The 26,278-nt window shown below is 38.0% G+C and overlaps 4 protein-coding genes across 4 annotated transcripts; 2 read left to right on the plus strand and 2 right to left on the minus strand.

Annotated features, from left to right (window-relative positions):
- The first annotated feature begins 3,711 nt into the window (after positions 1-3,711).
- Positions 3,712-5,545, plus strand: LOC146478488 (uncharacterized). The gene is made up of 3 exons (XM_085112057.1): positions 3,712-3,821; positions 4,547-4,850; positions 5,280-5,545. Exons 2-3 carry the CDS (start codon positions 4,556-4,558, stop codon positions 5,417-5,419), a joined length of 435 nt encoding a protein of 144 aa, XP_084968183.1. The 5' UTR covers positions 3,712-3,821; positions 4,547-4,555; the 3' UTR covers positions 5,420-5,545.
- Positions 5,546-9,203: 3,658 nt separating this feature from the next.
- On the minus strand, positions 9,204-11,164 carry LOC146478489 (uncharacterized). Its single transcript, XM_085112054.1, has 3 exons — positions 11,021-11,164; positions 9,993-10,293; positions 9,204-9,493 (listed from the first exon to the last, which is right to left on the minus strand). Exons 1-3 carry the CDS (start codon positions 11,147-11,149, stop codon positions 9,348-9,350), a joined length of 576 nt encoding a protein of 191 aa, XP_084968180.1. The 5' UTR covers positions 11,150-11,164; the 3' UTR covers positions 9,204-9,347.
- Positions 11,165-12,947: 1,783 nt separating this feature from the next.
- Positions 12,948-19,009, minus strand: LOC146478490 (uncharacterized). The gene is made up of 3 exons (XM_085112055.1): positions 18,979-19,009; positions 13,973-14,273; positions 12,948-13,157 (listed from the first exon to the last, which is right to left on the minus strand). The coding sequence occupies exons 2-3, from the start codon at positions 14,265-14,267 to the stop codon at positions 13,015-13,017; spliced, it is 438 nt and encodes a 145-aa protein (XP_084968181.1). The 5' UTR covers positions 14,268-14,273; positions 18,979-19,009; the 3' UTR covers positions 12,948-13,014.
- Positions 19,010-24,824: 5,815 nt separating this feature from the next.
- Positions 24,825-25,846, plus strand: LOC146478491 (uncharacterized). The gene is made up of 2 exons (XM_085112058.1): positions 24,825-25,110; positions 25,594-25,846. The coding sequence occupies exons 1-2, from the start codon at positions 24,825-24,827 to the stop codon at positions 25,728-25,730; spliced, it is 423 nt and encodes a 140-aa protein (XP_084968184.1). The 3' UTR covers positions 25,731-25,846.
- Positions 25,847-26,278: the final 432 nt, after the last annotated feature.

Genomic DNA, 26,278 nt, shown 5'->3' on the forward strand with positions numbered 1-26,278 from the left:
ATTACATTACAAAGTGCGCAACCGGGCCTTAGATATGATTAATTGGTAGCAGAAACTTCGTATCGTCCAGTTCGGTCAGCTGATCTGAATCTCGTGGTTTAACAAATCGGAGAATCGCGTTTCTTAACCTCTCGTATGATTGCACTCAGGTCGAATTCCATCGGTCTCTCACGATTCTGTTAATCAGAGCACAAATATAATTACAGGCCGAATTGGACTCCACTCAGTCCGATTATTAGACCTTTAGATTCTAGTACAAGTAGAACTACGAATACAAGATTTGAGTCAGTTTTTAGCAAAGTACTAAGAAGAGATATATCCGGCAGGAAGCTTCCTTTTACTTGTTGTGAGCGAAGAACTTTATAACGCAATTGTTTTGGATGGTGATAGCTAACTATCTTTTGTGATTGGACATGCAGTATGCGCTATTGCACGCCCTGTTATAAGACAGTTAAATGTTAATATAAGTTCATTAAAAAATTAAATAATAATAATAATAATAGTAATAATAATAATAATAATAATATTTTTTTGAGCACACTCTATATAGATATTCGAAAGCGCTTTGCAAGATGGAAGGAAAACTTGTGCGATCAGAGGTACATGAATTATGATTTGTAATTTAACTTGTAATTAAACCTGCTGTATTTTTATTACAAATAATCTAACTCTGAGAGCAAAGCTGATTTCACGGTCAGGGAAATATATTTTTCCAATATTTCGAAAGATACGGCCCTTCTTCTTCTTCTTCTTTTTATTCTTCGAAAACGTTTGCTTGATTGATTTTATACCCTTTGAATTAAACGCTATTTTCATATTTGGGAGGTTCTGCACGTTCAAGGCTTGACACGCACTTGGAGACAGAACTATCGAAACTATTTGAACTACCCAAACACACGGGCCCTATGATGACAAACGTGCAGATCATTTGTCTTTTTCTACGTGCTTGGCCGAGAAATTGTGGCTTTCTGATATATATACCTTTATGAATATGTAGAAATACCATCACGATTTGAAAAGTGGAGATATACATTCTGATAAGCTCTCGATGGCTTGTGGCTGGCGAATTTGTCATTATTTCCAACTATGTTGGTTGCGGCCACCACGCATTCATTTAAACTCGAGGACGTCAAGAATCTTAAAATTGAGTATTTCAATAGGCTTCCTTCTTCAGTTTCAAGTAGTAGTAATATATGTTCATTAAGCACACGTGGCTTTTTTAGATATACGTGTAAACTGACGCAAAATTTGCATTGTTGAATAATATCTGCATTTCACAGTAACTCACGTTTGCAGAACATTTTCTGCATGTTTCTTCATAAAATTGACCCAGTTTTATTATAAACGTACAGACTGAAATAAGAACAAGGAGCATTTTACGTTGATAAGATATAACAAGACAATATGATCATGTTGTAAGCTATTAAGCAAATGAAAGCTACTGAGCAGTACTTTCCTATATTCCTTTATTCTTTTATGCTGTACAACGTGATTCCAGCTTTCGAGTCTGTGGACGAAATCGTTAACTAATAAAGGTTATTGAGTATGACTTTTCTACACTGCTGCTTATGATGCTGCAGAAGATGGTTCTAGCTTTTGCGTCCGTGGATAAAATGCTAAAGTGTAACCATTCATGTAGTTTATATTAGCCATTAAGCAGAGCGCTCTGTGGTACTATATTAATTATGCTTTACAAGGTGGTTCAAACTTTTAGTTTGTGAATGAAATCCTACTATTAAGCTACTGAGGAGTACTGTTTGTTTTTTCACGATTTTCGCAAACTGAAAGTTGACGGTCCTAGCTTAAACGACGTTAAATGTTGGCCCTTTTCACTACAGAATCACGTTGTTCTAGAGGACTTGTGTTTTTATAGAGAATTCAATAACCGCTCTCAGGACCCGCTTTGATTAACAAACATCACAATTCGTTTTCAGTGACATACCAACAATAGCTGAAGTCAGTATAACCTGTGTGTATGCAAATTACATCCCCTGTTTTCTTCATGTGTTACTTGCTCGTTTTAATTCAGTAGGAAGAAATGTGATTTACGGGCCGGAAGAAAGAAAATTCCCACAAACATTTATATAACTGAAATATTGGACTGCGGACCACGGACTGGGTATAAGCAGTTCAATTAAATTACAGGTTGTTTGAGGTCACTGGAAATGTATAACAACTAATAAAGATTACGATTATATTCTGCGATAGATCGAGCAATAAAAAGGAATTCTTGAAATGGTCTTTTCTACATGTAGGTATGGCTCTTCGCCTTACAGAACGCAGGCCATACTTGATTATACTTTTAGGTGGAAGAAAGCAGCCGAGTGAAGTCTACCACTTGTGGTTTTTTTCCTATTACTACGTTCTTCGCAAATGGACTCAATGTTCCACATCAGTTAAAGAGAAGTTACAGTTTTCCGTTTAGCTTCACATAAAATTTACAAAATCAAAGTGTTGCATGTAGAATAATGATATTGGGGCCGTTATTAAATAATGGGAAAGAAATTGAGGGCTTAAGCTTAGTACCCCGCGCAGCAAACATTTTCGTTGAGTTTTTTTTTACGTTTTGTCGCTGTTTGATCATGCGGAGATTGGGACTAGAGCGCAAAAATGGAAATTCTTGCTAGCTACGAAGGCTATAAGTATAAGTATACAAAAATGTGCTGTTCATAGGAGGGCACGGTTAGTCCCCGAAACAACTTGCATCCATTGTGCAAATTGAATTCAAAATTATTTTAATGAAGGGATGTTATGTAACGCATCGAAACTATAAAAAAACACTTGTCTTATTTCTCGGTTGATTGAGACTTTCTACTTGCGACACTCAGGAAGTCGTGGTACAGTAAATGTTTTCGTATCAGTGAACAAGGTATACGTGTTGCTTGCGTCAATGGTATTTTTGGTTCAATAATTGCCTTTTCAGCACTTTTAAAACTGATGAATTTTAAATAGATACTAAACTGTTTTGTGAGGTTTCATAATTCTGGTTCTTTTTAACTTCAGTGTTTGGTTCATCGCGAAAATTTTTTAGAAGGTGGTGGAAATCGATGATCTGGTTTGGGCCTTAATAAATGCCAGTTTCGCACTCGTTTAAATCTGTGGTGACTTCATAACTGTTTACTTTGGTTTGAAGTTATGTTGCCCCTTTGAGCGGCGGATCATCCAACGAGAGACTGGCACATGTGGAATCTCAGGATTACAGATGAATTGAGTATGTACATTTGCAGTTCAACTTCCTTAACACCGTCAATAGAGCTTTTGCTGACGCTTTTTATTTTTGAGATTTTTAAGATGCACAGTGTAATGTTTGTTTCTCTGCCTATTTTTGAAAGTTTTACTACGATGTTGATTGTTTGCAGTCTTTACGTCTGTTAACGAGGAAACATGTATTGGTTGTCTGATACTCCTTTGTTTCAGCAATAAATACCGCTTCAGCATTTTTTAATTAATAATTATGGCAAGTGACTTGAAGAACGTTTTCTGTGGTTACAAAATATTGGCTTTTCGAAGTCTTAGCACGTTTGATCGCGGAAATTTTAATTAAAGGCCGGCCCATTTCTGAAGTGGCTATTCAAAAATATTTTGTCTTTCAATTAGCTGTTCTTCTGTCAAGTATTTCCTACGCGCAGCTTTTACGCAAACGAAAATGAAAAACAACTTGAATCAATTGATTCTAATTATTTTTCAAATATGCTTTTCGATCCTCGGATGGTATAAAAGAACCCCTACCTTCGGACTGCCTCATTATTTCAAAGGGACACCTTTATGAGTGACTAACCGGCGGAGGAAATTGCAGTACATCAGAAGTCTTGAAGCTTTGAGTAAGTAACTAAATCATTTAACTTCAATGATGGCTATCAGTCTGCTCTTTTTTAGTAAAATTCTCTTAAACTTCGTTCTGTTGAAAAACTGTCTGCAACTTTCAATGTCCAACATTTGTTTCCTGATTCTATATTCAGCGTAAAGTTGAAAGCCGATTCACCAGCGCCCTTTCCTTTGTGTAATATAAATTGAACTATAAAGCATCTGGTTTACAGTTGTACTTTTTGATGCATTAAGTGACCCTTTTTAGAATCAATAATCGAGGCAAATAATTAGGTGTGGAATTTTGTAGATCTGTAGAGGAATCGTGTGAACACATCAACTGGAATTAAGCTGAAACACAGTTTTTTGTGTAGTCGATTTTACCTGTTGCTGTATACGATAGCAACGACACTCCTATAACGTTTGAGGCTGTAAAAACGGCGTAAAAGTTAAGAAAAAGGATGAAAAATTGACCTTCGTGTGCTCATGTTCTCCACAAAACCTTGAATTTGTTGTTGTTTTGCAGAGGATGGCGAAGATATTAAATGTATCAAAATATAAACGCGCGTGCATTGCCACTGTTTGCTAGCTCATTCAGTTGATTTACTTTATATAGTTTGTTTTACAAGTCAGTTTAACAGCGGCGCGAGGTAAGGTAATCACGGCCTGAAAATATATATTCAGAAACCTTTTTCGCAATTGATGTGTCAGCGTTAAACTCCGGTATTATTTTTACTTGCAGCAACCAGACATGCGTTTGTTGGAGATACTGGTTTTGGTCGGAATGTGCTTGGCTTTTGTCAAAGCTGAAAGCAGTGATGCAGACCCCGAGTTTGATGAACTCTTTAATGCCCAGCCAAGAGACGAATCTTTCACAGAGGACGAGCCTGCCGACGCTGCAGAAGACGCTCCTTTAAAGGAAGACTCCAAGGAGGAAGCCCGCCGTCAGATTCGTCCTTCCTTGGTCTATCTCTCCATTGGTGTTCCAAGTAATATCAACAGTGTCTCTTTCAGACTTTGCTACTGCTTCAGACGTCGTTGCTATGGTAAGTAAATAACCCTGGCTTGTACCTTAGATTGTGAGAGGCAATACAACCCTTTTTCGCTTTGTTTCTCTGTGATTCTTTCTCTACAAAATGACGCGTAGTAAAATAAGTTAATCATTTAGTTATTAACATGTATACTAATCAATTTTTCACAATAACTGCCCAAATTCCCGCGCGCTGATTGGCTCGTAGCCATTGTCTATAAGAGTACAGACAATAAAAATTAACGTCAGATATAACGCGCGCGCATTCTCAACGGAAGATAAAGCCAATTCCACTCGTATTTTTCTAAGATTTTCCTTAACTCGCCACGGTTTACCCTGCCGATATTTGCCTTGTTGTTCTAACTCAATTAACTGATACAGCCTTTCTAGAATTGATAGATTTCTCAGTTATTTACACACTCGATATGTCGCTTTTGTCTTCCAGTTCCACGCATGCGTCCTGGGTTCAAAGGATGGATTACAGTGGGCCAATCCGGTTATGTTGTGATCAACAACTGGCTTTACGTTTTCTATCGTTGCCCAAGGTCTGTAGTTCGTCCGACAACCCGATCACCACGTGGGTAAATAAAGCACAACTGCAATACCGCGGATAAACCACAGCTAGGTCATCACCGAATACAAAATAAACTGGATAACTTTTTGTTCAGTAGAATGTACTTGGTGATTAAAACAAACCCTTAGACCTGCAATTTGTAACAAATAAAAAAAGTTCTTGAAACTGAGCATTTGTGTTCTCTTCACACTGCAAATGGTTTGCAGGAATTTTTGAAGTTATTCACCAGCAAACCTCCCTCTCCCTCAAAACAAAATGGTTCATTCGTAATTCCACGATGGTAAGACAATTTTGAAGAAAATTTCCCCATAAAATGTATTTACGGATTAAATACTAATTTCCTGAATCGCGCCGTGAATTATGAGGGCGGGAGAGGGGGGGGGGGGGGGTAGGGAGGGGCTGCGAAGTTTTCTTCTGCGTGAATTTTCATCTTGTTCAAAAGCTTTGTAAGTAATTATTCAAACAAGTTGCGATTGACGACTCTTGTCTGTTACACTGTGAGCGATTTTTCCCCTTCTGCAAAACTAAGCTTTGCAGGGAATTTTAAGTTATTACCCCGCATCCTATCCTCCCCCCACAGAAAAAAAATGGTCCGTTCGTAATTCGCCCTTGGTCAGACAATGCTGAAGGAAATTTGCCTATAAAAGTTCGTAGCGCAATACTAACCGGCAGTCATGAAAATCTATAAAATTTCACTGAAGTCTGCATGTTCGAGTCCCAAGCTTCAACGGGTACCATGATGTTACCGAGTATATTACAAGCGCCATGATTCCCAACACGTTATTTGTCATGACTCACCTATAACGATTCTCCCATGATGATTCAGCCATCAGTGGACAAAAAACGCTGAAGGAATTCCACACATCTTTTCCTTTTTAACATGGACGATAAGATGTGTATTTAAGGAAAGTGTTTACACGATGAATTCGTTATATCGGCATAATACCACCACAATCATTCTGATCATAAGCGATCCATGCATGCAAATGTGCTGCTGAGAATCTTTCGGACATTAGTCTTACGCGCCAAGAAAATCTTACGGTTTTTAAACATAAATTTTTTATAAACTGAATGTTTTGAAATGCCTTCGTGATTTGAAGAAAAAGGCCATTACAAACTAATAAGTTCAATATGGCTTCTGAAGAATTTTTTTTCTGTTTTTCAACTATATTGGCTGATGCTTAGCTGCCACGTATTTATTTTTTAAACAAGGAAATTTGTTGCTAACTGCAAGAGTAATTTCGGTGTTTCAGTAGGATCACTTTCAAGTATTAATTAAGCCGGCTAACAACACGTATATGAGGCTTTTTTTTAGACCACTGAGAATTGATACAATATTTTAATTTCCGCATTCCACAGAAACTTGCTCACGTGTGGAAAATATTTTCTTCCCAAATATTGACTTAGCAGGACGATGAACTCTTCAGAAACAAGAAGCTGTTTCCAGCTTATACTCGCGCCATATTTGACTGTGTGGTGCGTAAAGCCTACAATCTTTTAACAGTGATAACCTCCAGCATCGCCAATTCCCCCAAATAAATATCGTGCGAGCAAGCTCTCTTGGGGGTGGATCCTCTTTCCCCCTCCCGCCCCCCACCCCCAAGAGAGCTTGCTCGCAGGCTACCGAATAGATAGATACAGAGATATAGTGAGGCAATAAGTAACCACTAGATAGAATTGCATTTCTTGCAGTCAGAATGAAATACAGGGGGAAACGACTTTTGTCATACGAATGCTTTTTATAATCCTCGGGCTTTAATCCTTACGTTTCCACCTTACGTTTAGAGACAGAAACCATTTGTGCGTTCCTAATATGTATGTGACGCCGGGTCAATGACGGATCGTATTTTCGGTATGATCTAGATCCGGGGGTACTCCTTTATGTGACCTTAACGGGGACGTGCCGCCCGATAGGGTGTGGTTTTCAGGGTGTTTTGTCTTAAACGGGATATCTATTTCATCACTTTCTGTCTTAAACAGTGTATCCGCATGACCTAATGGCTTAAACAGATTTTGATTGCCAATGCATTAAAATACAGTAGGAAACTAGTGTATTCTTATTTCATTCTAGTCTTAAACAGGGTGTGATTTTGGGTTAAATATCTCAGAAAGGGCCTGAAAATTTTGAATTCTGTCTTACACGGGATAGGGAAATCGGAGAATTGTGTCTTAAACAGGGTCAGGGTTTGAACGCCCGGGCCGCACCTCCTTACCCAGGCATCTGTTGAGTAACCCCCCCCCCCCCCCCGGATCTAGAGTAACGGTACGCACCACGCGTACGTTTATAAACGCTTTTCAATGTTTCGCTGTTTATATTTTTAAATGAAATTCAGGGGAAAGCATTTGTTTTTCACCTTTCATTTGAAGACAGAAACCGTTTCTACATTGATTGTTTTTCTATAGTAAACGTGAGACATTATCTATCTTGGCCCGCGAGGTCATAGACTGATTTATAAGTTGCCAAATTTTCGGTTAAACAAAACTAACCTTGAGGCACTCAGGTAAGCCTAAAAAACACTCCGGTTAGCCTAAAGAGCACTCCAGTTAGCCTAAATAGCACATAGGTTAGCTTAAATAGCTCCCTGGTTAGTTTAATGGTTAGCAGTTTATGTTTGGGTTGTTCATGCCTCGCATGCCTCGCATGATTTGTTCATGCCTTGCACGTCTGGCTCGCATATTGTAAACACTCCTTATGACACGAAAACAAAGAACGCGACCGAGAATTTAAACGCGATAAAGCGACAGAAAACGTAACTCGTACCAGCCGAGTACAAAAAACGAGACCGAGAACAATAACTCGTGACCCGAAGTCTTATCTCTCGGCCCATCGCGACCCCAAAAAGAAAAAAGAATTTGATAATGCTACCGAAACCTTAACTCGGTCCGCCTTACGGCCCGAGTAATGAGAATAAGGAGATTTTGGTACTTTTACAAATAAAGAAGATATTACTCGTGCGTTCTAAACTTTTTGCTATTCAGAACAAGCGAAAGCCCTCTGCGCAGTACTTTCCTGTGGTGCTGTTTATTATGATGTATAAGGTGGTTCTGACTTTTGAGTCTGTGAATGAAATCCTAAAGTGTGACCATTCAAATGAAAGCTACTGAGCAGTACTTTCCTGTGGTGCTGTTTATTATGCTGTATAAGGTGGCTCTAACTTTTGAGTCCGTGGATGAAATCCTAAAGTGTGACCATTCAAATGAAAGCTACTGAGCAGTACTTTCTTGTGGTGCTGTTTATTACGCTGTGCGAGGTGACTCTAACTTTGTTTTTGGAAACTGAAAGTTAACAGTCCTAGCCTAAACGGCGTTAAATGTTGGCCCGGCTTATCACAACAGAGTGACGTGGTTCTCTTAAATAGACAAGTTGTTCAAAAATATGGTGCACATACTATATATGAAATCGCCGCTCTCAGGACTTTAATGGGAAGACATCACGATTTGTTTTGACATATCGACAACAGGTGAAATCAGTATGCCTGTGTGTATGCAAATCACGTCCCAGTTTTCTTCATGTCGTTTTTCTCCGCCACTTTAACTTTTGTCGTGCTGTTTATTTGAAGCTTCATCCGTTACTTGCTCGTTTTAATCCAGTAGGAAGAAATGTGATTTACGGGCCAGGAGAAAGAAAATTCTCTTCCATTACGGTGGAACATTAAGTCCATTTAAAAAGAACGTATATTTTCGTGGAATTACGAACGGACCATTTTGTTTTGTGGGAGGGGAGGGGTGAATATCTCAAAACAAACCCTGCAAAGCTTTTGTAAAGAGATCATAAATGCTCACTTTCCAGAACTCTTTTATTTATTTATTTGTCACACCGACTACATTTTACACATTATAGATCTAAGTACATACTACAGAACGGAAGCTATCCAGTTTATCTAATTTGTCTTCGGTGATGACCTGATTGTGGTTTATCCGCGCTGTTGCAGTTGTGCCTCATCCAACGTTTTTAGTGAAAGGTCGTCGGGTCGCATGCATGCATGGATCGCAGCGATAGAAATAGTAGATATAGTTGTTGATCACGACATAACCGGAATGGCCCGACAAAATCCAACCTTGGAACCCAGGACGCATGCCGGGAACTGGAAAACAAAAGCGACATGTCAAGTGTGTAAATAACTGAGAAATCTTTCAAATTCTAGAAAGGATATATCAATCAATTGAGTTAGAACATCAAGGCAAATATCGACAGGGTGAATCCTGGCGAGTTAACGATAGTCTTGTTTATAAAACATTAATTAAAAATTAATAAGCGGTAGAAGTGGAAGGTTCAATTTTCATGTTTATATATTACCAGCCGTTACTTTTGAAGCTGACTACAAAAATATAAAGCTGATTGGTATACATGTTAACAACTAATTAATTGACTTATTTTTATTAAGAGCTAATTCGCACAGAATTCATCACAGAGAAATAGCAATAATTTTCTTTACTATGCTTGAAAGGGCGAGTGTTCCCAGTTTTCCCGGTTTGTATTGCATGTACATGTATTTAGTTAACCGGATTCCAAACTTTTGTACTGATCAGAAACGCTTCTCATAATAGACTTTCAGATCTGGCTAAGGTACAACGATTACTTACCATAGCAAACACGTTTGAAGCAGTAGCAAAGGTTGAAAAAGGTTGGTGTTCCGACATTACTCGGGACACCAATGGGAAGATAGAATGCGGGACGATCCTGACGACGGGCTTTCTCTTTGGAGTCTTCATTCAGAGGAGCGTCTTCTGCGGTATTGACAGCCTCGTCCTCTGTGAAAGATTTATCCGCGGGCTGTTCTTTCAACAGCTCGTCAAACTCGGTGCCTGTATCACTTTCAGCTTTGACAAAAGCCAAGCACATTCCCACCAAAACCAGTATCTCCAACAAACGCATGTCTGGTCGCTGCAAGTAAAATCAGCAAGCAGAATTATGAAAAAGCTTTCTATCTTTTTCACTTTCAGTATTACCTCAGCTCACGACTCTGCCAATTGACTTCGAAAACTAGATAACAATAATAATAAGCAAACAGTGGCCCTGTACACGCGTTATATATTCTGATGCGCGTTAATCGCCGTCTTCTGGAAAACAGCAACGTAAAATGACCAAGTTCAAGGTTTTGTGAGAACGTCCGCACACGAAGGTGAATTTTTCATCTTCTTTCTTATCTTATTAGCCTTATTAAATCTCGAAAAAAATTCTTCTTTGTTAACTTGAATGCTGTTCCTACCAATTCTGTATCTGGATAGTTGGGCCACAAGATAGACGAGTTCGATTTATCGCTAAGTGGAATTTTTATTTTGAAGTAAACGGTTTTCGTTTTCGTTGTGGTTGCTTGTCTGTTATTTAAGATAGCACATCAAGAAAGTAGAAGGACAATGCGACAACTTTCCGATTTGAATGAAAGCACTTAAGGATTTTATCCGCAGACTCAGATGAACATCCTCATTGTATACAGCGAACTAAACGCAACTACACAAAGTCCTGTGTTTCAACAGTTCCATCTAGAATCAGGAATCAAATAATGGACATTGAAAGTTAAAGACTGTTTTCCAACAGAACGTAGTCAAAGAGAATTTTGCAATAAAGCACACTTTGTGTATCATTGAAATTGAATGATGCAGTGACTTACTTCAATACGGAGTTTAAGACCAGATGTACCGCAGATTCCTTTCAGTCGTCTCTCAGAAGGTTCCTCTCTAGAAATGATGAAGAAAGTGCGAATGTGGGCGTTGTTTATATCATCAGCATCGAAAAGCATATTAACAAGAACAAAAAAAAAAAAAAAAACAAGAACAAATAGAATCAATCGATTTTTTTTCTTTTCCGTCTGCGTGAAAGCTACGCATCGGAAAATACTTGACAGAAGAACAGCTTATTGAAACACACAAAGATTTGTGGAGGTTCACTTCAGAACTGGGTGGGTCTTCAAAATTTTCACGATCAAACGCAAACACATAGAAAACGTTCTTCAAGTCACTTGCCTAGTTATTAAAAACATGCTGAAGTAGCATTTGTTGCCGAAACACAATAGAGTATCGAGGCAACCAAGGCATATTTCCTTGTTGACAGACGTGAAGACTGCAAACAATCAAAATATCGTGATAAAACTAACTTAAAACAGCCTTCAAAAACAGGCAGAGAAACAAACATTTCACTGTGCATTTTAAAAATCTCAAAATAGAACTTGGGAAAAAACTGTCAGTAACAGCTCTATTGACGGTGTTAAAGAAGTTAAACTGCAAATATACGTGCTCAATTCGTCTATACCCGTGAGATTCAACATGTGCCAGTTTCGCACTAAATGATCCGCCGCTCAAAGGGTCAACTGACATAACGTGAGACCATAGTAAATAGTTCCTAGTCACAACAGACTTAACTCTGAGTGCTGAACTGGCATTTATTAAGGCCCAAAAGGGATCATCAATCTCCGCTTCGTTAGCTCTGAAAACGTTTAGCTATGATACAAGCACATTAAGCTTCAAAGAACCAGTATTGTGAAATCTTAGTACCTAGGTATTAAAATCATTTTAAAAATTGCTGGAAAGGCAATTAATTATTAAAGCACAAAATATCACTGATATTAACGACACGTGTATCTCATTTTGTTCAACGATACAAAACTCATCCCATACCATGACTTCAGTTTCGCAAGAGACAGTTTCAACCAACCGAAAAAGAAACAATTAGTTTGGATAGTTTCGAAGCGTTACTAATATGCCTTGATTAAAACAATTTTGAATTTATTTTGCACTATCGAAACAGTTAAACCCGACCCTTCTATTAAGAGCACACTTTCGTATCCTTCATGGCTTAACTAAGCTTATGCCTCTCATATAAAGGATCCTAACGGCCTTATTCTACAGCACTTTTAATTTGTATTCTTTACATGAAGCTAAAAGGGAAACTGTTACTTCTCTTTGACTGCAGTGGAATATTGAGCCCATTTATCAATCTTTACCCTGAGTGACCCTGTAATTATTTAAACCATAGATCATAGATCAGCAAACATTGATAAAAGGGGGGTTGGACCGCGAAATCTTGTGCGTAATAAGTTTAGAGAAAATTTTCTTTCTTCCTGTCCGTAAATCACATTCATTCCTTCTGAATTTAAACGAGCAAGTCAGTAACACTATGAGGAAAACAAGAGACGTGATTTGCATGCACACAGGCTAAGCTGACTTCAGTTGATTGTCGGGGTGTCAAAACGAATCGTGATGTTCCTTATTTAAAGGTGCTGAGTGCGGTGATTGCGTAGCCATTTGGGAAGAGGGGTGGGTAGGGGTGGGGGCAAGTTAATGGAGATAACTAAGTCTTATATTGGTGCAACCTTTTCCCTCCCCCGAACAGGTCTGGAAGGAAAACCACTGATGCTGGGGATCAAACCAAGGACGGGTGAAAACGGCTGCCCTCATTGATTATAAGGGTATCGACGATCTATTACTCTTGTAAATAACCTTAATCCAAGTTATCAAAGTGCAAACTTTTGAAACGAATTTCTTTTATTTTTAAACTAACAACATTTTACTATTGAGCGATTTTCGCAACTACCACCAATTACATTCTACATGAAAGGGCTCGTTAGAGATGATGCCCAAAGCCGACGATTTATCGAAGAGTTGCACTTTATGCACGGGGTGATTTGGTGGGACGAGGCCGCACAGATCTTGGGTTGCATCGATAGAAAATGTAAAGCCAGTTGTTTTTCACAACATAACCGGACACGCCCACTGTTTTCCATCCTTTGAACCCAGGACGCATGCGTGGAACTGGAGAGAAAACCATAAATCTTGAGTAAGTCTACTAAATGAAATAAATATGTAGAAAAAATATTTTCCTGTAACAGATTGTAAAGGCGAACTAAATTAGACCACATAATTAACGTGAGAATACTACTGGCTTTCCTTGAATTTTGGGCCCTGACCCAACCTCGTTCCAGAGGTTTTTCAAGCCATGGGAACGAGGTTGATCCTGACCATGCAAACGGCACATAAGGCCGTTGGCGCGGTTCAGTACAATCAAACATCCATTTACAACGACTTCAACATGTGCACTTAGCGGCAAGGAACACTTGTTCAAACAGGAGCAACTTGTAGGTAGATCAGGACAAGCAATGGAAAAACTGAAAAAATTTCGAGATGTAAGGCTGGCGAACAGCTAGTATTTGAATTCGTTTAAGAGCTCAAATTTCTGTTAGACAAAGCTAACCTTCACTAGCTAGAGGCTCGAAAAGCTGGCCTATGATGAACTTGTCCAAACCAAATTATAATTGCGCACTGGATCGTATTAAAATATTAGCTACTCTTACACTTTCATCTTAAGAAACTGTGATTTACAGCTCCAATATTTTGACGACTGTAACGGTTTACTAAAGTATTAAGCGAACCTCATTTGGTAAAAAAAAAATAGTGAAAATAAAAAGAACATGAAAACTGGAAGGCGTGAATATTTAAAGATTGCGCCTGAAAAAAGAAAAAACTAAAAGGAGAGCACTCGTTAAACGCTCTGTGTATTTTACGCCACTTCTGACATGTCTGAGTCCTTGTTACCATAGAATCTCATCTTAATTTAGACGATTATTTACCAGGGCAACGACGCCTGAAACAGTAGCATAGGCTGAAAGCGCGGCCCTTCATATTATTCGGGATACTCAAAGAAAGAGAGATTGGGGAAGGTCGCCGACTCCGACCGCGGGCTTCCTCCTTGGGGTCTTCCTTCAGAGAAGGGTCTTCGGCAGTGTTGGCAGTCTCGTCCTCTGTAAAAGATTCATCCCCGGGCTGGGCTTCCAACAGCTCGTCAAACTCGGTGTCTGGATCACTTTCAGCTTTGACAAAAGCCAAGCACATTCCCACCAAAACCAGTATCTCCAACAAACGCATGTCTGGCTAAAGTAACCAAAATTAATATGAGGATTAGCCTCCCTCGTAGACGCTCTTTTGGCTCGTCACTCAATCTAATGGAGGAAAGATTGCGCGACGAGCCAAAAGAACATAATCTACTTTTCAATGGCAAAGTAATCTGCAGTATTTCGAGTTGTGGCAAAATTCGCACTGTATTTAAGAAGAAAAAAATACATATTATAGGGGAATATCTGGTCTAGTAAAAAGTTCAAAATTAACTAAGACGAAAAGTTTTTAATAGGTGGTACATTATTGAGCAATTTGTAAATATCACCGAGACCTATATGAAACAACTAATTAGGTATAATAAGTTCCCGAAATCGCTGATATAGCTGGTGCAATACTGGGAAAGGGTGAAGTTTATAAATAACAACGCCTTTATTGATTTATCATTCATGTAGGAATTCCCTATAGGGACAAGTTTCGGGGAAGAGAGGGAAAACAATTTGCATATAACCTAACTTATCTGAAACACTAAGCTAAACCGAGAATTCGGTAGAAAAGAAGACTGTATTTTGAGAGAGAATTTTTTTAAGATTGGCAATGGACATTGTAGTGTTCGTCAGGCTAGATATCTCAGTTTGTACCCAAAGGTTTCAACGGGTATTTCTCGGACGAGGAGAACTGACTCTTGTATACTTTAGAGTAGATAACTAATAACAGAAAATACCCAGAGGATTTAAAAGAAGCACAATACCTAATTCACCAGTCATTCCTTGCTCTAGTTAAAAAATAATCCATGCGAGGCTTGGCCGAGTTTCAGCAAATTCGTCACCTCTCTTAAGAAATATGTTCGAAGGCCTATACCAATTAATAAGGGTGTGAGAAATACCCTCGAGGCTAGTGTCTACATCAACATGGAAGAAACCGAAAATAACACCAAAGGAACACTGCGATAAAAAAGAGGGTAAGGAACTAAAAGGTTATTCCTCAACTGTTCCATTGTACATCCTCAAAAATTGAGTAAAGTGATAACAATGTTTCTCTCTTAAGATTGAACTTTCCTTTTAGATAAGTCGCCGTCGGAATCTCGAGCAAATAAAATGACTTGTTATCATTAAGGCTATGTTTAATATCATTGAAATACAAATTGGACATGCTCTAGCCATCATGCCAATCAATCAGTAGGCACTTTATATTCGTTCAACAGAGCGCAACTTGGTTTACGTTTAAGCTTCTCAATATTGTCTCCATCCACTCACGCTGTTTTCTTTTGGTGGACAACATACCGCGAGACTTTAATTATCCCCTTGAGTCGCTGATACTTAGAGGTATTTGGATTCCTCTAAAGAAAGAAAGCAACTTGAACACGACCAAATTTCCAGTATGAAAATATGTGTATCCGCAGTAAACGTTTGATCTTTTGAAAAGTCACAAGACGAGAAAACGTCTTCGATTTAAATTTAGGTTATAATAGGTTAAGTAGTAGTGAAGCTATAAGAATTTCCCGTTACGACTGGGTGATAATCGGCCAAGAATATCAAAAGAGAGTAGCAAAACAAAAGAGACTTTCTAGAACATCGCTTCCAATGGAAACAAGAGATCAACATGATTGTGCTAACAACGTTCATTCCAGTTTGAAATTCACAGCAGTGCACAGAATCTGCTTTTCAATGGCAAATTAATCTGCGGTGTTTCGGGTTGTTGCGAAAATCGCAATGTATTTAATAAGAACAAACAGATTATAGGGGCATTATTGGCTTACAATCCAGTTCAAAATTAAATAAGATGTGAGGTTTTTAGGTGATTCATTTTTTAGCAATTTTTCAAATATTACTGAGACCTATATGAAGTATTTAATTAAAACAAGTCCTCTAAATCGCTGATATAGCTGGTACAATACTGGGAAAGGGTGGAGTTTGTAAATGACAGTTTGGATATAACTTAACTTTTCTGGAAATTCAGCCAACCAAAGAATTAGTTAGAACAGTATACTGTATTTTGAAAGAGAATTATTTAAGATTGGCAATGGCAAATGTAGAGTTCGTCAGGTTAAATATCTCAGAGTCTACCCAAACGTTTCGAGAAGAATGTCTCGGGCCAGAAGAAGTGACCCTTGTATACTTTAAAGTAAATAACCAATAACTGAAAATACCCATAGGATTTAAAAGAAGCATAATATCTAATTCACCAGTCATTACTTGCTCCAGTTAAAAAATAATCCATGCGAGGCTCGGCCGAGTTTCATCAAATTCGCTGTGCTCTCTTAAGAAATATTTTCAAAGGCATATACTAGCCAGGGTGTGACAAATACCCTACAGGCTAGTATCGGAACTACCCCGATAATCACTCCAAAGGAATGCTGCGATGGAACTGAACAAAGTTCATTCGAGTTTAAAATTCACAGCAGTGCACAGAATCTACCTTCCAATGGCAGGGTAAGCTGCAGTGTTTCGAGTTGTTGCGAAAATCGCAATGTATTTAAGAAGAACAAACAGATCATAGAGGCATATTTGGCTTGCAATCCAGTTCAAAATTAAATAAGATGTAAGGTTTTTAGGTGATTCATTTTTGAGCAATTTTTTAAATATTACTGAGACCTATATGAAGTATTTAATTAGAGCAAGTTCTCTAAATCGCTGATATAGCTGGTACAATACTGGGAAAGGGTGGAGTTTGTAAATGACAATGCCAGGTTATTGATTTATCATCGATGGAGGAATTCACTATGCAGAGTTTGATGGTAGAGAGGGAAAACAGTTTGGATACAACTTAACTTTTCTGGAAATTCAGCCAACCAAAGAATTAGTTAGAAGAGAATACTGTATTTTGTCAGAGAATTATTTAAGATTGGCAATGGCAAATGTAGAGTTCGTCAGGTTAAATATCTCAGTGTCTACCCAAACGTTTCGAGAAGTATGTCTCGGACGAGAGGGAATGACTCCTGTATACTTGTATACTTTTTACCAATAACTGAAAATACCCAGAGGATTTAAAAGCAAAATGGTACGTTATTCACCAGTCATTACTTGCTCTAGTTAAAAAGTAATCTATGCGAGGCTCGGCCGAGTTTCAGCAAATTCGCCGTTCTCTCTTAAGAAATATTTTCGAAAGCCTATACTAGCTAGGGTGTGAGAAATACCCTACAGGCTTGTGTCGGAACTACCCCGAAAATCACACCAAAGGAATGCTGCGATGAAACTAAACGATTTTCCTCAACTATTCTATTGTGCATTCTCTAAAAATACAGTGATAACAACGTTTGTTATTGAAGATTGAACTTACCTTCTAGATAAGTCGTCGCCAATATCTCGAGTAAATGAAATGACTTGTTATCGTTAAGGCCATATTTAATATCTTTGAAATACAAATTGGACATGCTCTAGCCATCATTCCAATCAATCAGAAGGTACTGCCTTTTATCTTTATCCAACAGAGCACAATTTGGTTTATGAGCAAGCTATTCAATATTGTCTCAATTCACTCACGCTGTTTACTTATGGTAGACATCAAACCGCGCGACTTTAATTCTCCCCTTGGGTCGCTGATACTAAGAGGTATTTTAATTCCTCTAAAGAAAGAAAGCAACTTGAACACGACCAAATTCCCGGTATGAAAATATGTGTATCCTTACTGAACGTTTGACCTTTTGATAAGTCACAAGACGGGAAAACGTCTTCGATTGAAATTTAGGTTATTATTGGCTAAGAAGTAGCGAAGCTATGAGAATTTCCGTTACGACTGGGTAATAATCGGCCAAGAATATCAACAGAGAGTAGCGAAACAAAAGAAACTTTCTAGAACATTGCTTCCAATGGAAAGAATAGATCAACATGATTGTGCTGACAAAGTTCATTCGAGTTTGAAATTCACAGCAGCGCACAGAATCTACTTTTCAATGGAAGAGTAATCTGCAGTGTTTCGAGTTGTTGCAAAAATCGCAATGTAATCAAGAAAGAAAAAAAAAGTTTGCGCATATTTGGTTTACATTCCAGTTCAAAATTAATTAAGATGTGAAGTTTTTACGTGATACATTCCTGAGCAATCTATCACTTTTAGCCTTTTATGAAAAAGATAAGTCGAATAAGTCCTCTAAATCGCTGATATAGCTGGTTCTAAAGTGGGAAAGGGTGGAGTTCGTAAATGAGAATGCCTTTATTGATTTATCACCTATCTAGGAATTCCCTATAGGGACAAGTTTAATGGTAGGGAGGGAAAACAATTTAGATATAACCTAACTTATCTGAAAGATTCAGCTTATCGGAGAATTCGGTAGAACAGAATACTGTATTTTGAAAGAGAATTTTTTAAGATTGGCAATGGCAAATGTAGAGTTCGTCAGGTTAAATATCTCAGTGTCTACCCAAACGTTTCGAGAAGTATGTCTCGGACGAGAAGGAATGACTCTTGCATACTTTAGAGTAGATAACCAATAAATGAAAATACCCAGAGGATAATACCTAATTCACCAGTCATTACTTGCTCTAGTTAAAAAATAATCCATGCGAGGCTCGGCCGAGTTTCAGCAAATTCGCTCTCCTCTCTTAGGAAATATTTTCGAAGGCCTATACTAGCTAGGGTGTGAGAAATACCCTACAGGCTAGTGTCTACATCAACATGGAAGAAACTGAAAATATCTCCAAAGGAATACTGCGATAAAAAAGAGGGTATGAAACTAAACGGTTATTCCTCAACTCTTCCATTTTGTATCCTAAAAAATTGAGTGAAGTGAGAAGAATGTTTCTCTTACCTTCTTACCTTCTAGATAAGTCGTCGTCGGAATCTCGAGCAAATGAAATGACTTGTTATCATTAAGGCTATAATTAATATAATTGAAATACAAATTGGACGGGTGATAATCGGTCAAGAATGTCAACAGAGTGTAGCAAAACAAAAGAGACTTTCTAGAACATCGCTTTCAGTGGAAACAAGAGATCAATATGAATGTGCTGACAAACTTCATTCGAGTTTGAAATTCACAGCAGTACAACTTTTTACGGGCAAATTAATCTGTAGTGTTTCGAATCGTTGCGAAAATCGCACTGTATCCAAGAAAGACAAAAACAGATTATGTGGCCTTATTTTGTTTACAGTACAGTCGAAAAATAACTAAGATATTAGGTTTTTGGTGATAACGCTTTATTTAATAGCATTGAAATACAAATTGGACATGCTCAAGCCATCATCCCATTCAACCAGTAGGCCCTTTATCTTTATCCAACAGAGCGCAACTTAGTTGATGTGCAACCTATTCAATGTTGTCTCAATCTGCTCACGTTATCTGCTTATCAGTTGACATCATACTGCGAGACTTTAATTATCCCCTTAGGTTTTGGACTCGATCCTCTAAAGAAAGAACGCAACTTGAATACCACAAAATTTCAGTACGGAACTGAAATATGTCTATTCACACTAAACGTCGCTCAAAGTATTTAGTGAAGATATAAGAATTTCCGTTACGACTGGGTGACAATCGGTCACGCAAGAATAGCAGTAAAGAGTTGAGGAAAAACAAAGGCGACTTTCTAGAACATCGCTTCTATTAGAAACAAAAGATCATTATGATTGTGCTGACAAACTTCATTGGAGTTTGAAATTCACAGTGATGTATAAAGTATTTTGTGAAGCTATAAGAATTTCCGTTATGACTGGGTGACAATCGGTCATGCAAGAATAGCAGTAAAGAACTGAGCAAAATAAAAGCAACTTTCTAGAGACACCGCTTCCATTGGAACCAAAGATCAATATGTTGGTGATGACGAACTTCATTCGAGTTTAAAATTCACAGCAATGTATAAAAAGTTTAGTGAAGCTATAAGAATTTTCGTTACGACTGGGTGACAATAATCGGTCATGCAAGAACAGCAGTAAAGAGCTGAGCAAGACAAAGACGACTTTCAAGAACATTACTTCCATTGGAAACAAAAGATCAATATGACTGTGCCGACAAAGTTTATTCGAGTTTGAATTTCACAGCGATCTATAAAGTATAAGTGAAGCTATAAGAATTTCCGTTACAACTGTGTGACAATCGGTCACGTAAAAATAGCTGAGCAAAATAAAAGCGACCGTTCTAGAACATCGCTTCCACTAAAAACAAAAGATCAATGTGATTATGTTGACGAACTTCATTCGAGTTTAAAGATTCACAGCAACGCAAAGGTTCTGATTTTCATTGGCATGCAAAGTGATTTGCAGTTTACGGAGATAAGGGGTTGATTTCTAAACAAACCGGGGGTCACCAAGAGATTTGAGGGCTGAGGATTCGAGCGTTAACTCTTCATCAGAGCGGATCACAATTTGCAGGGTATTGAGTTGTTATGATAATCGCAGTGCAATTAATAAAGTAAAACGAAATGATAGGAATATTATTCATTTCCATCCAGTCCAAAATAGATAATATACTCGTTTTTGTTTTTGAGGCGATAAAGGAGGGATATAAGCTTTAGCTATTTAAATATTAGCCTTCTTGTGAAACACGTGCACCTCAGTAGTAATAGTCATCCAAGTGGTTGATATTATTTAGCGGGTACACATACTGAATACTGTATTTCGAAAGAGGGATGATATAAGTTCGGCCATAGCATTTGAGTTTGTCAGGTTCAATTTCTCATTGTTTACCCAAAGGTTTCGACGGGTATTTCTCGAACGAGGACTGACTCTCATATACTTAGAGCAGATAATCAAAAGCGGAATGGTACGTAATTCACCAGTCATTACTTGCTCGATACATGTAGACTGGCTTGGCCTAGCCTGCAACCTCGCGGCCTCTCTTTAGAAATATCTTGGAAGGTGCCAGTATACTAGCTAGGGCGTGACAAAATACCTTTCAGGCTAGTGTCCATATCAATATGTAAGAATAGCACAGCAAGGGAGTACTGCGAAAAAACTGTAGTAAGGAACTAAACGGTTATGCCACAAATCTTACATTCACGGCGTATCCTTCTAAAATTGACTAAAGTGATAATAATATTTCTTATTTGCTAACTGAAGTTACCTTCTAGATAAGTCGCCATCAGAAACTCAAGCAAACAAACCGACTTATTATCATTAAGGTTACATTTTTAAATACCATTAAAATACAAATTAGACACGCTCAAGCTTCTAAATCATTCAACCATCCCAAATCAAGTCGCAATGTTTCATCTTTATCCAACCGAGAACATAACTTAGTTTATGTGCAAGCGGTAATTTAATAATGTTTAATCCACCCTGTCTGCTCTGCTTGTGGTAGACAGCATAACGCGAAAATTTACTGATTATCTCAGGTTCGGGTCGTTGATACTTAGGGTGCGTTCGAGGATTGCCCCTATTCCGGAATATTAATACATAAAATGATGACAAGAAATCCCCCGTGAGAGGCTTTTTGAGTTACTGGAGTAAAAAACGGCTCTTTTATTGTCATGTGTCAGTGAAAGTTTGCACAAATGTCTTCCCAAATTTACTTAAAAAGATAAATCTAACAGCTATTCCGCTTATTCTTATTCCGGAATACGGTCAATCGAACGCAACCTTAAACTGAGGTATCTGGACTCCTCTAAAGAGACAAATCAACAGTGAACACGAAAGCTTTCCAGTATGGAGGTTGTGCGGTCTATCCACACTAAACGGTTGTTAGTTGCATGAATCACAACGAAAGAAAGTCTTGGATTTAAATTTAGTCTAACTGATTAAGAGTTTAACGCTATAACAATTTCCCTTTTTGACTGGGTGACAATCGGCCAAGCTATGAAGGAAAGCAATAAAAACAAAAGCGACTCGTTCTAGGACATTGCTTTTCTGCACTGGTAACACTAAGAAACCAATTGGTAAATATGACTGATTGTTCTGACAAACTTCATTCGAGTTTGAATTCGCAGCAACAAATAATTTGCGTTTTTCATTGGCAAAGTATTAAAAAAAAATTAGGTAAGTAACTAAAAGCACGTGTTCTGTGGTTTCAAAATATCGGATTTATTTACCTCTTGCATCAGTCGGATCGCGGAAATTTTAGCAGGTGCGATTTTGACCCAAACCAAACCCTTTATACCAACCATTACGTTCTTTGTAAATGGACCCAATTTTCGACCGCAAACAAAATTACTGCATTTGATTTTAGTTTCGTATAAAAAGCATCAAATTTAAAGTGTTGCAGACTGACAAAATTAGGACTGTTTGTAAGCGAGAGAACTTATAGTCCGCGGTTTAAAGCTTAGCTGATAAGCCATGAAGTATACAAAAGTGTGCTGTTTGTAGGAGGGCTAGGTTTAATCTCTGAAACCATTCGTATCGATAGTGCAAACTGAGTTCAAAATTATTTTAATGAAGGCATATTAATAACGCATCGAAGCCATTAAAACCCCTGTGTCTTTTCTCGATCAGTTAATTAAAATTTGTCTCTTGTGAAACTCAATACTGAAGTCATGATCTAATAAGAGTTTTCGTATTTGAACAAGCTTGTTGTTAGCCTCAATGATATTTTGTGCTTCAATAATTGCCTTTTCAGGACTTTCTAAAAATTATTTTACAAAGTTCTAAACTGTTTTGTAAGGCTTCACAATACTGGTTCTCGTCAGGTTTTGCTTAGTCGCGAAAAAAATTCGCATCGCGAAAAATTTATGGAAATTAAGGTACAGTGGCGGAACACGCCATCAGAATTTCCCCTTTTGACTGGGTGACAATCGGCCAAGCTAAGAGATCAATAAAGGAAAGCAATAAAAACAAAAGCGACTCGTTCTAGGACATTGCTTTTCAGCACTGAAAACAGGAAACCAAGTGGTAAATATGACTGATTGTTCTGACGAACTTCGTTAGTAACGAAGTGCCAAGTGTAGAGGGAAATTGGTTCGTTATATCGAGTCTTTTTCTTGGTTTCATACACTTTAAAAGGCCGGCCGGGCTGGAGAATATTGTTCATTAAGGCCGAGGACTTCGTTAATAGAGGTTCGTTATATCGAGGTTCCACTGTTGCGGAAATCGATGATCCGGTTTGGGCCTTCATGAGTGCCAGTTCAGCACTTGGTTAACCCTGTGTTTACTGTGGTCTCACGTTATGTCAGTTGACCCTTTGAGCGGCGGATCATCCGATGAGAAATTGGAACATGTTGAATCTTACGGGTATAGATGAATTGAGCATGTATATTTGCAGTTCAACTTCTTTAACACCGTCAATAGAGCTGTTGCTGACGGCTTTTTCCCATGTTCTATTTTGAGATTTTTAAAATGCACAGTGAAATGTTTGTTTTCTGTCTGTTTTTGAAGGCTGTCTTCAGTTAGTTTTTCCACAATATTTTGATTGTTTGCAGCGTATACCTCTGTTGACAAAGAAATATGTATTCAGCGGTTGCCTTGATAATCTTTTGTGTTTCGGCAATAAATGTTGCTTCAGCATTTTTTTGTTAATAATTAAGCCAAGTGGTTTGAAGAAAGTTTTCTGTGTTTTCAATATATACATGTATATTGGCTTTTCGTGCTTTAGCGCGCTGTCAGTTTAATCGCGGAAATTTTGAAGGCCCGCCCAGTTCTGAAGTCAACCTTCATAATTTTTTTTGTGTTCCAATAAGCTGTTCTTCTGTCAAGTATTTCCCATGCGTATACCTTTCACGCTAACGAACTAGAAAAATCAATCGAGTCTATTTGTTTTTTAAAATGTGCTTTTCGATGCTGATGATTTAAAAGAACGTCTGTATTTGGACTGCGTTCATCATTTCTGGAGAGAAACCTTCTGAGTGACGACAAGTCAGACGAATCTGCACTACATCATCTAAACTTGAAGCTTTAGGTAAGTCACTACATCAGTTAATTTAAATCGGATAGTTAGAGCTTGCTTCTTTGCAAAATTATCTTCAAATTTTGTTCTCTTGGAAAACAGCCTGCAACTTTCAATGTCCACTGAATATTTATTCCTGATGCTACATTCAGGATAAACTTGAAAGCCAATTCTTTAGTACAGCCGGTGCTTCTTCCTTTGTGAAATATAAATTGAACTAAGCATTTGCTTTACGGTTATACTCACTACTTTTTAATGGGTCCAGTAACCCTTTTTAGAGTCAATAATCGAGGCAAATAATTGGGTGCGGAATTTGTGCGGAGTTTATTTCATTGTATACAATGAGTATGTTTGATTCTGCGGGACAAAATCCTAAAGTGTGTCCATTCAAATCGGAAAGCTGTTGCATTGTCCTTCTACTTTCTTGTTATGCTATTTCCAAGAAATAGGCAACCAAATTCAACGAAAGCGAAACGTACGACATTTCACAATATGTTCCTCTTCGCGATTAGTCGAAGTCGTCCACCTTGTGGCTGAACCATCCAGGAACCAAATTCAACTTAAGAAAGAAGATGAAAAATTTACCTTCGTGTGTGGACATTCCCCACGAAACCTTAAATTTGGTCATTTCAAGTTCACGTTGTTGTTTTGGGGAGGACGGCGAAGACATGTACTAAAAATATATAGCACACGCGCAGCGGGCCACGGCTCATTATCGTTTTGCCGTCAATATTTTTTTTTGCAAGTCAGTTAACAGTATCTTGAGCTTAGGTAATGCTGAAATTAAAAGGCTAGAAACCTTTTTCATAATTCTTGTGTCAACATTTACTTAACTGCAGCAACCAGATATGCGTTTGTTGGAGATACTGGTTTTTGTCGGAATATGCTTGGCTTTTGTCAAAGCTGAAAGTGATGCAGACACCGAGTTTGACGAGCTGTTGAAAGAACAGCCCGCGGATAAATCTTTCACAGAGGACGAGGCTGTCAACACTGCAGAAGACGCTCCTCTGAAGGAAGACTCCAAAGAGAAACGTCAGTTTCGTCCCTTATTCTATCTCTCCATTGGTGTTCCAAGTAATGTCGGCAACAGCGCCTTTTTCAACCTTTGCTACTGCTTCAGACGTCGTTGCTATGGTAAATAATGGTTGTACCTTAGTCAGATCAAGTCTATTCTGAGAGGCCTTTTTAATCAGTACAACAGTTTAGAAGCCGGTTGAATACATGTACAATACAATCCCGGGAAAGGAACACTCGCCCTTTCAAGGCAAAGCAAAGAAAAATGATTGCTATTTCATTGTGAGAATTTCTGTACGAAATAACGCTTGGTTAAAAAAAGTTAATCAATTAGTCATTAACATGTATACTAATCAGCTATATATTTTTGAAGTCAGTCTCAAAAGGTACGATTGGTTTATAATATGAACATAGAGATTGATCCATCCACGTCCTCCGTCTAACTTTAGTTAATGTTTTTTCCAAGACTATCCTTAACTCGCTATGGTTTACCCTGTCGATATTTGCCATATTTGTTCTAACTCAATTAACTGATAAAGGTTTTCTAGAATTGATAGATTTCTCCGTTATTTACACATTCGATATGTCGCTATTGTTTTCCAGTTCCAGGAATGCGTCCTGGGTTCAAAGGATGGATTACAGTGGGCAGCTCCGGTTATGTTGTGATCAACAACTGGCTTTACGTTTTCTATCGGTGCAACCTCAGGTCTCCTCGCCCCACTCCTTCCCGCGCGGGATAAACCACAGTTATGTCAGGAACATAAACTGGATAACTTCCGTTCTGTAGTATGTACTTAGACCTGTAATTTGTTAAATGTTATCGGTGTGACAAATAAATAATAAGAAGTTATTGAAAGTGAGTATTATGATCTCTTTAGCAAAGCTTTGCAGGAATTTTTTAAGTCAGATTCCCCCGCAACCCCCCCTCCCCTCCCACAAAACAAAATGGTTCATTCCTTATTCGATCACGGTCTATCTTCTTTGCAAATGAATTCAATTGTTCCACCGTAATGGAAGAGAATTTTCTTTTTGTGGAATGTAAATCACTTTTCTTCTCACTGAATTAAGGACGGTGCCTACTAATAAAGAAGTATTTTTGTGTAGTTTATGACTATGCGGGGAAAACAGATCTTAGCATAGGCTATGGATCGAAATCCAAAAAGAAATTAGGGATAAGCACGCATTTTTTAAGACATAATTAAGCAACAATTATTCTAAAAAAAAACGGTAAAATAAAAGCAATTTATTGGGTTTTTTTTTTCAAATTGAAGCTTTATTATCTCTGAAA

The sequence above is a fragment of the Pavona decussata genome, unplaced genomic scaffold (assembly GCF_977016875.1).
Source record: "Pavona decussata unplaced genomic scaffold, jaPavDecu1.1 SCAFFOLD_64, whole genome shotgun sequence".
NCBI classification, from domain to species: Eukaryota; Metazoa; Cnidaria; class Anthozoa; order Scleractinia; family Agariciidae; genus Pavona; species Pavona decussata.